Source organism: Hippoglossus hippoglossus, chromosome 13 (genome assembly GCF_009819705.1).
Source record: "Hippoglossus hippoglossus isolate fHipHip1 chromosome 13, fHipHip1.pri, whole genome shotgun sequence".
Taxonomy (NCBI): domain Eukaryota; kingdom Metazoa; phylum Chordata; class Actinopteri; order Pleuronectiformes; family Pleuronectidae; genus Hippoglossus; species Hippoglossus hippoglossus.
The window spans coordinates 2,983,136-2,993,823 of record NC_047163.1 but is presented as its reverse complement, the minus strand read 5'-3'; the positions used below and the strand labels follow the sequence as shown (position 1 = coordinate 2,993,823).

Below are 10,688 nucleotides of genomic sequence, written 5' to 3'. Positions count from 1 at the left end.
TAGCTAATTAAACAGTTAGTTCAGCACAGGGAAAACCACGTTTAGCAGACCGATATTCAGAAATGCAATTAACCTCAGAACGCCACAGTACAGACTCAACCCAGTTCTGCACTAAATCTGAAGCCTCCTCAGATGCGTATTAACAGATCTCCACAGACTCGCCTGCAGGGAAAAGTTGTGAGAGCATCTGATCTGTGACTCCCAGTAGTTTCTCTCCGTCGCCTCAGGCCGTCTCAGTTTTACCGGCGGTGGAAGATCTTACATTTTTTAAAGTGGAAATTTTACAAAATAAAATAAAAGCTACTCCATTCCAGGTCGGGGTATTTAAGGATGTTATGGAAGTTTTAACAGCAAATCCTATGTGTACTGAATGCATTAGGGCTCACACTGCAGGTGATAGTTGATATACTGGGTCATTTCAACTAAAGCAATGTATAGTGATTCATGAGATTATTATAGGTTTTGCGTGCACAAATATACAAACATGACTATTTGCAAATGTCGGACGAATAAAAACAGGATGGTCCCTACTCCTCAAAACTCTACTTTCTGGATTTTTCCACTTGCAGCTGCATCTTATTCTGTTTTTTATTTATTCTGTGACCCAGTTAGAATAAAACTGAAACTCACTGTTATCTAAAGACTTTCAAAGAACGCATCAGTTATCACAAGCAAAATGCCCATAGATGCTTGTTTCATTTTTAAAAGCCCCTGCATGTAAATGTAAACTCAATCCTCCTATGATCCATTTGATTAGGAGATGCTTAATTACCCTTGTTCTTGTCGCTGCATGGGTGTGTGTGTGTGTGTGTGTGTGTGTGTGTGTGTGTGTGTGTGTGTGTGTGTGTGTGTGTGTGTGTGTGTGTGTTCTCTCTTGTACAGCTATCTTTGTGAGCACCAGTTTGAGTCTACAGTACAACCTACGGAGTGAGGACATCTTGGGAAAGTGAGGACCCCCCCCTTTATTGAACTGTTTGGGGGTTAAGACTTGGTTTTAGGGTTACAATTAGGTTTAGTTTAGGTTAAGGGTTAGGGTCAGGCATTTAGGTTGGATGGTTAGGGTAAGGGGCTAGGGAATGCATTATGCTAATGAGTGTTTTCACTAAGATAGTTGTACAAACATGTGTGTGTGTGTGTGTGTGTGTGTGTGTGTGTGTCTCTATTGGGAACAAAACTGGTAAATGTTCTGTTTTAGTGGAGGTCAGTTAGCTCACTCGCTATATGATATCGCTATAGATATGGATTTTGTTTGGATTTATTCATATTGAATCCATCCTCATTGTAGGACAACTGGACCAAATATAGGTCCCTGGTGATATAGGTGTATTGTTGAACTAATGGGGTAAAACACTTTTCAGTACTTCATTTCACAGCATTAAAATGTGTGAGTTTGTACAGAAATAGGTCACTCAGAAAGCTGGGATGAATCAAGGAGCTCAGAAACTCTGCAACTCACTGAGAGACACGCCGACAATGATCTGCAGGCAGCCCAGGAGGAGAGGCAGTCTGAGAGCATGTCTGAGAGAGAAACTGAGAAAAATAGAGGTAGAGGGAGATCAAACACCAGCGCTAGATGGTGCGCAACGAATCGAGAGACAAACAGAAAGAAACATCAAGAACGAAGAAGAGAGAGCACATCAGTGAGATGCACACAAGGAGGCAGAGATACAGAGGAAAGGGGGGGAAAGAGAGCTTTTGAAAAGGCGGGAGTGGAGTGCAGACACTGGGGAGGAATCAAAATTCAAAGGAAGTAAAAAATCCTAAAGCAGAAGAGAGAGGGGCATGCTGGGATGCCGGAGAGAACAAAAGAGAGAAATGTAAGAAGTAGAGATTGTGTGACGGCGGCGCAGAAGACAACCGGCTAAAAAAGACGTGTAAGAGTGAATCCGACTTGATATTTGTTGATGGGATAAACATGATTGTCTCACGTCCTCCTGTCAAACCCTCAAGTTACTGTAGAGGAGGAAGTCGAGTGGTGGACAGTTCACGTCTCAAGCAAACTGAACGAAATGACGGAAACACTGCGGTTTTGCCTAACTTCGCTGTTTTGCCTAACTTCGCTGTTTTGCCTACCTTCGTTGTTTTGCTATCTTCGTTATTTTGCCTACCTTCGCTGTTTTGCCTAACTTCGCTGTTTTGCCTACCTACGTTGTTTTGCCTAACTTCGTTGTTTTGCCTACCTTTGTTGTTTTGCCTACTGTGATGGAAATCTGAAAATACAAGAGGCTGGAACACCAAATTTGTCTTTGTGTATTTATTTCTGCAGAAAGGATCAACACAGAGAGTCACAGGGATCTCAGAGTGAAGATGGAGAACAGTCAAATGCAAGGATCTTATATAGGAGAACTAAGGCTGATGGTCTGAGCCAGTTCAGACTGGTTCTGTAGGCGCAGCTTGAGAGAGGAATCAAAACACAGAAATCTGATTTACATATGTTTCCTTTGGAGATAGAGCAGACATACATTCAGTTCTTTGGAGAGTAAATAAGTGATAAAAAGGTCATAAAAGTATTTAGACATGTTATACAGGTTTCAGGTCACAAACAGTTCAGGTCATAAAAGTCACAATCAATGGTATAGTGTGTTTATTTGTACATTGTGTAATGGGGTCAATCCTTAATAAAAAGCTTTAGCTAAAACAGGATAGTTTTAGCAGTGTTACTTTACCAGTTACGCTTACATATCATTGTAGATATAAAATCACAGCTCTAATTAACCTGACAGGACGGCGATGCCTATAGGATGAGGGGAGTTGGCGAAGTTTATTTAGGGACACCGTAGTCGCTCTCTCCCTCTCGCTCTCTCTCTCTCTCTCTGCACTGCCGGTCCTGTGAGGAAGTGTAGCGTGGGCGCAGCAGGTGTGGACGCCAATTGTTTGTTTGCGAGCCCAGCGTACAGCTGTGTGTGTGTGTGTGTGTGTGCGCGCGCCCGTGTGTGTGAGAGACGGCATCAGCGTCGCCATACAGGCACGCTGTAATAATCTCAGCGTGTACACACAAACTAATGGGAACGATACTTGTAAGTAATGCGCCGGAACATTTATCCAGAGTCTTTACTATTGTGTCTGTGACATTAAGTGTAATTGTCCTTTCCTGTTTTAGTACTTGTCGTCAAGACAATAAGGACGGCATGGGTCTCTGCTTTATTTTAATGAATTGAAGGTATGGCATAACGATGTGTTTTATATTTGTAAATGTTTTTAAACATTTTGATAAACTTGTTTAATGATTGTGTGACCTAATATGACATGTTTGTTTCATAGGGCTGCCTTCAGGCAGAATATTTACGGTCACTGTTTTTTCCCACATTTAGATTTCATTTAGATTATTTGGCCTTGTTTAGATTTAGTTTCTTTCTGATTAATTGGTTTGATTTCTGGTTTGTTTGTTCTTTTTATTTTGTTCTTTGTTCTATGGGTAATGTGCAATATGGTTGACGGGTACTGTGCAATCCTGGTTTAATGGCTTGAATATTGGTGAGTTATTGGCTCCGTAAACTAGAGGCCCTCTTCTGTTATTTCAGTGTATAATATCGCTTGCAGTGATAATCCACTGGTGCAATCACACCAGTATTGGGATTCTTAAAGTGTGCTGTGTTTGTTTTATGCGTGATATTTTCGCTTTGTTAAATTGGGTCTGGAGCCTTTAATTTCTCTCTTTTTAATCTGTTATTTATATCAAGTATAGGCCAGTACTCCCTACATTGCACATGATCCTGTGCTGTTTGATCAGTCTTTTTAAATCCTTTGTCCAACTTGAATAAATTGTCTATTTCTGGAATCATCAGCCTCCCGTCCCGTTTATTCTGGATATATGTGGTGAACCCGATTGGCATTCAACTGTCACACTAAACTTTTGACCACTACAATTGGTTAATTTATTTTGCCTGTTACCCTACTGACTGTGTTCCCCTATCCCTTTCAGTCGCTGAGAGCTGAAGGTGGTGGTGCTGGTGTCCTGGGTGGTGGTCTCCCCCTTGTTTGATTTTCTTCACAACGTATGTGTGCGAGTGGTCTTCACGTGTCACTTGGGTGAAATTGTATTTTGGTTTTTGGGATCCCTCCTCCCTCGTCGACCCATCCCCCCCATTGGTAAGCCTCAGCTCCTGATTAGACACACATAGCATGCCTTTTAAGACATGCTATTTTTTTAAATAAAAATAATTCTATTTTGTTAAAAAGAACCACGTCTCTTGCCTCAGTATAATGAAACTGAAGGCCTTGGTGCAGGTATTACAAAAATCTAAATAATTCTTCAGGTGAAATTCCTGAGGTGGCGCTGTCTGGCTGTTGATTACTTGATAAGGTATTATTTCAAACTAGCATTAAGCTTCGAAATGTGCCTAATCCCACTCTGATGGCCACACTGTGAAACGGGTTAAGATTCAGAGTCTGGTCGTGTTTGACGGATGCAATCGATTTAATTTGTTTAAGTGAGACATATGCATAATATAACATGTCATGTTATATGTCAGTTACATTATAGTTTTTCAATGTAATAAAACTGTTGATTTTGGCTGCACACACCTGCCGCGCTGTCTTCTGAAAAGCCCTGATCCCATGGCTGTATGTTGGTGTGTAAATGAATGGTACTTAGAGATCAGCTGAAACAGCGACATGCAGAGGCTACTATGTAATCTGATGGGGCAACATCTGCAGTCCATGAAATGTCCTCCATAAGGGATGTGTTTAGTTACCAGACTCTTGCAAAGACCCAGAATAACAATTTCAGCATTTTATTGACAAAAAAATAACTTTTAGTGGACATTTCATGTACTGTCGCAGTTGCCCCATAAGGTTCCATTGTAGCCACTGTCAGCAGAGGCGTTCTACTCTACCTTTTAAAAAAGCACCATTCATTTACACACCAACATTTATAAACATAGAGCCCAAGTTGAAATATACTGTAATTCCCCTTTAAGGTGGGGAAACATACACCTATATTGCAGTTATTGGTTGTAGTGAGTTAAAGGTTCAGTGTTTTAGTGACACCTAGAGGTGAAGTTGCATGTTGCAGCTGAACACCCCTCATCTCACCCTCCCCTTCCAAACAGAACCTGTGGTAGCTTCAGTTGTCATAAAAAAACTCAAAAGGTTTAGTTTGTCCCGTCTGGGCTACTGTAAAAAACATGGCGGCCTCCGTAGAGAGGTACGTATAAAGTAATTAAATATTGTACAACTTGAAGATGAGATGAAACACACTAGTGAAAACATCACTAGGATTATTTTATATTCAATTTCTGCCTATAGATCCATTTCACCTAAATCTTACACACTGGACCTTTAAGTTATTCTGTCTGATGAGGAGAGAGCTCTAATCAACAAGAATTACTAAAAATACCCGAGTGGGTGTTCAGGAAGTTCCATTAAGTTCCATGATGGGGAGGAACAGGCAGAGTGGAGAGCAAAGTCAGCTGGGTAATTATAAGTGGGAGGGTGAGGGGGTCGGCGGGGAGTGACGGGGGGGATTTCATGAGATTATCCTATAAATAGTGTGGCGAGTTTCTCTCGTCATCAACGCCAGGATGCAACTCTGGCACTCGAGTGATAGAACTGTTCTAAAAATTTGCCCTGGGCTAATACCTCTGCACAAGTTAATACCATTCTCCATGAGACTTTACGAGTTGCCGAGCAGGATTTGAGTGTGATGAAGTTAATCACTGCACTGTGGGGAGGACGGGGGGGGGGGGGTGATCAAAACCCCGGCGCCGTCTTTCACTAAAAGCTTGTTTCATTCATGCAATGCTACATTTCTCAGTCTCATGGGAGTCTATTGTGATCTGAGCCGGCTTCGGCAAAGACAAATTGACCTTCACGTTAGATTGAGTGCAGGGATCAGGGTGTGCAGCTCGTGGCAGTGGGGGGGCACGTCTCCGCTAAGCTCCGTCAAAGACCAGAGGGGGTTAGACTAGGTCAGTGTCCACCGAGTTTTCAGCCCACCTAGCGTGTTGAAGAGGTGACATTCTAATCAAACATCATAACCTCAACGACTCACGGTACAGTTCTCTACAAACAATGACCTTTAATGCTCTTTTAGAGGAAAAAAAGAGCGGCGTCAGTTAAAGGACTAAAGCCTTTCACTCTTTAACTATATATCATGTATTTTTTAGCATTTTACAATACTTTGTGTTAGTTTTCATACTTACCTCCGCTCTTCTTTGTCTGTATGTAGCAGGATTACACAAAAAATCTAATCAACAGATTTCCGTAAAGGATTTGTGGAGGCGTGGGGCATGACCCAAAGAAGAACCCATGAAGTTCAGGAACTAACATTGTGCGATAGAAGAATTTTCAAGAATTCATGGTGGATTTTGAATCTTGATGAATTCTAGGGAATTTTAATAAGGGGACTGTTGGGCCTTGGTGGTTGTATGTGCTGTACTGAGTGTACAGAAATGTGCTAAAACTACCGAACCGATATCCAATCAATTTTGAGGAATGGTTGGGAATGACATTAGGAAGAACTCATAAAATTCTTGCAGATCCAGGATTTGTTATTTCACTTTCTTTAGATTCATTTCACTTTAATTTAGGTTATGAGACCCCTCTTCTTCTTTTTTTCAATATAAGAACGAGACAATCATGTGCAGGGTTGTTCGGCCTTGACGGAACCTGAGTGCTGTTCTGTTTTTGTGCTTTCGACAACGTCACCTAACTGATCTAGAACTGATCCTCAAATGATTTGAGAATTTGACTTCCATCGGTGAATCAATTCAAAAGGTTCAGTCTAGTAATCCATTAGTAGAGTAATGCTTTAGTTGCGGTACACAGCAGGGATTCCGTGACATTGTCAAGGACACACACACACACACATACACAACTCAAAGATCTGCTGTCAATAAGGCTTGAACCTGAATCTTCAGTTTGAAGGACGACTATCGAGCGTTTTTTGGTCGACTGAGCTCAGCCTCCGTGTGTAAACCAGGAGACGACTGCTTCTCACGCTCTGTGACAGTGTCACAGTGGGTGAAACTCAGAACTAATTAGATTGTTATATTTACAGGAGATGATGTCATGTGAGATGACAAACCTGGATCCAGCTTCACTGGCTCACACGGGAAAAGACATAAAACTACCAACATTAGTCAACACCGACGCACAGACAGCGACGGCAGCATCTGCTTTGCGGTGTGTGTCATCCCCACTGTCAATCTTCAGCCTCCACCATTCATCTTCTGTGAGGATGCCGCGCTGCACTCAGCTCCCACTCTCTCTCTCTCTCTCTCCTTGGCCGCATGCAAAAATCACACATTCGCACATAAAGCGTCAACTTTCACATCCACCTACTGGGAGTCTGGAAATCGAACACACAACCTTTCCTCCTCTTCTCTCTACACTACCTCAGGGACGGGGACGCACAGTTTCATCGTATCTCCTGCGGTTTGGTTTGAGACCCAGGGGGAGCGATGTGTGGCTCGTTGGGTTTCTCTGCTCTAATTTAAGTTGTCCTACTTCCCATCATGCCTCAGGGCTTCAGTGGAATCAGAGCCAACGATGTTCTTTCTAAGACGACGCCTGTGTATCTTTGACCCTGTGTACAGGCAGCTGAACCACATCCCTGTTTACACTTGTCTCTCTGACATGTCCACGCAAACAGCCTGGTGACAATAGGAGTCATCTAGTTTACTTTGGACGGAATCTTTGGACCAAAGAGACTAGATCCGGCTTCTGGTTTCGCTCGCACTCTACAATGCTTTTCAATTAAACAACAACCACTGTGTCCTGCAATGACCTCCTTGTTTCATTCCTTTCAGGGCCATATCTGGAGACATTACTTTTTTATATCGAGTCAAATGTGTCCCAGACCATCTCAGCTTGGGGTTGAAATCATAAGTAGACAGCACTAAATGCTAGAAGGGCACTCAGAGCTCAGATACCTCCACCCGGGCCCAACAGCCCTCTTATAAAACCACATTTAAATTTACTAGATTCACGGTAGATTGGAAACCAAATTTTAATGGGTTCTTTCCTGACCAACACCACATCCTTCCACCAAGTTTTGTTTCAACCCTTCCAGTAGTTCTTGTGAAACCCTGCAAACAAACCATGAAACCTGACCTCCTCTGTGGAGGTAACGACCACTCAGATGCATTGTGGTCTGATCACTTGAGATGCACGTTACTGATGACGGGCGTAAACCAGGGTTTGTCACGATCGTGTGGAGACTTTTCAGAGGCGACGTGGTTCCTGACTTGTTGATAAAAAGCAGATGAGGTATAATGTAATGCTTTTCCTGCTGATGACATGTTTGCTGGTTGTTCACGTCATCGTTAGCACATGATGAGCTTCAGGCCTATTTGCAGGTGGACTCCTGCATGGATTCAGAATCAGGTACACGAGCAGTCATTTTTATGCTTAAACTTTTATTACAGATTCACCAAAACACGAGCCGACCACGTGAAACCACATATGCAGGCTCTGATCCAAAGACTGTAAATAAAGATGGAGGACATGTCCGCTCTGTGGCGCCAAAGTGTCTTGATCGCCCCCTGGTGTCTGGCTGGAGTAGGTCATGAACTCAGCCTCCTCCATGTCTTCCAAGATCAAATTTACTAGATGTGACAAGTTTGACTACAAGTTTGTGAATCCTCAGTCTTATGTGGTCTAAATGGATAAGAAGTAGTAATACTGCTCTTAACTGTTTTCACAGACATAATTTTCTCCGTTTAAAAAATTATGTATTAAACAGCTTCAGGACATTTAAAATAATGTCTTGTACTTTACACAAGTGCAGCAGTGGAAAGTAGGCGGAGAAATATTCCGGAACTTTTCTCTTAAATCGCACATTGAAAGCTGCGAGCCAGAACTTCAGCGTTGTGGAGAACACCCAGACAAAACCTGCTCATTAGCAGATTATAGTAAATATAAACTCAGCGGTTTTAATACAGAGGACCACACAGTGAAAAGTGCACTGCAAAGTGTCTGCCTGTGTGGTTACACCTTCACATTCGTGGTGCTCTTGCTCAGCCTGTAGAAGCAGATAATTGGACCGAGCTTCAGGAGGGAGTTCCTCTTCTGTGTCGTCACCGAAACGTTCTTCTTCTCGTCTGCTGCCTGAAACTTCATCGGTCAAACCTCCTCAGTCTCCTCCGTCGGATTTCCTCCGCCTCCTCCTCCGCGGCGTTGAATCCATACGGAGGAGGAGCTCCTCTCTGGCGGCTTTCTCCTACGAGGCAAAGAAACATATATTAGATGTTAAACAGCACAGCCGGATGATCTGTGGGCGACAATGGGAGCAAAGGGCTAAAATCAAAGCTCTACTCTGTGCCATAATCAACCGTGACAGGATCTTCAGAACTGGTGATTTTAAAATGTATTATTATTATTATTAACTTTAAGCATTTAGCTCATGTGTTTGACTTTTAACTGGTCAAGGTTTTAGAATTCACTGTCACTTCAATCAGCTTTGATTTATCAGCGTTCTCCGTCTCCTCTTGTACCTCCTTCATTCAGACTGTTCCTGATCGCCGCCTGCAACTGCTCCTCCTCCGTCAGGCCACCTGTATAAGGTGCTTGATGAGTGGATGTGTCATCTGGTGCCTGCTGACGATATCCTGAGGATCCATCACTGCCACTGTGGCCTGCACGCACACGCACGCACACGCACACACACACACACACACACAGTATAAGTTGATAAATATATATATAAATGTTCAAATTTAATTCTGGCATAGTTTTAATTCTGCTTATAATAAAAAAAATTAATGAACAGGTCTCTAAGTCTGTGGCACTCGGCCAGAAAAAACTAATGTTGAGTTTAATTTGTCTTAATAAGCTTCTCTATTTCACTGACTCAGCTGGACAGAGCAGTACCAGAGACGTAGAATGAAGTGAGGCCAACGCTGAAGTGTTTGAAGCCTGTATTCTCTCCATTGAACATCAGGTGGCGACTCTACTGGTTTTAAAAGAAGTCAGTTCTTTAAAAACTCAACTTCTCACTTAATTTATAACGTCAGTAAACATTTTCATGAGGAGTTTATGGTCTCAATCTCGAGTTTAGAGTCTTCTTCAATACAGCATTATGTTAATTATGTAAAGGATGGTCCCGTTTGGAGTCAGAACCATAAAGCACTGTATGCGTTGGGGCGTGGATACTGTGTGACTGACTGCAAGTAGCGTCCAGTGGGTGCAGGTCACAGTTGCAGGTGGATGACGTCACAGTGAGTTGCGACTCAAACCCGGATAAAGTGTGTATATGTTGGCAGTTATTATATTATAAGCTCCTGTGAATGTTTAAAGCAGCAGGATGGTGTGTGCGTGAGTAATATGTAAATCAAACTACGTTGTGTGTGTTCATGGTTATGAACGGACATGTCACTCAGTGCAGTGTGAGTGATGTGTTTCTGGACAGCAGTGGAGCTCTATGGCACAGAGAAATGAGCTGTGTTACCTGAGGAGCCTGAAGAGTTGTAGTATCCTCTGGACCTGGAGTTGTGTCCATTCATTGACACAAACTCTGGTGAAAATGTAAACAGACTATTTCAGTGCAAAAACAGGACTGTGTGTGTGGATTCATACTGAGGCACACAGATCTGCATGGACTCAAAGCCGTCTCAGTTTCTTGTCAATTAGCAAACTGTATTTATAAAGTCACTAAACATAAGTATATGATTAAGTCATATTTGAATCACAATGACAATATAGAAAATACTTTTAAATTACCATTAAGCATCGAGGACACGTCTAGA

At 42.4% G+C, this 10,688-nt stretch overlaps 1 protein-coding gene across 3 annotated transcripts in view; it reads right to left on the bottom strand.

The window, feature by feature from the left end:
* Positions 1 to 8,348: 8,348 nt before the first annotated feature.
* The window catches only part of rhbdd1 (rhomboid domain containing 1), a 5,218-nt gene continuing 2,878 nt past the window's right edge, over positions 8,349 to 10,688 (bottom strand). For all 3 annotated transcript variants that reach the window (XM_034604898.1, XM_034604901.1, XM_034604900.1), the window contains exons 6-8: positions 10,391 to 10,456; positions 9,438 to 9,578; positions 8,349 to 9,163 (exon numbers count right to left, since the gene is read on the bottom strand). In XM_034604898.1, coding sequence (XP_034460789.1) covers positions 9,060 to 9,163; positions 9,438 to 9,578; positions 10,391 to 10,456 — 311 coding nt within the window. In that variant the 3' untranslated portion in view covers positions 8,349 to 9,059. The remainder of the gene's footprint in view (positions 9,164 to 9,437; positions 9,579 to 10,390; positions 10,457 to 10,688) is intronic.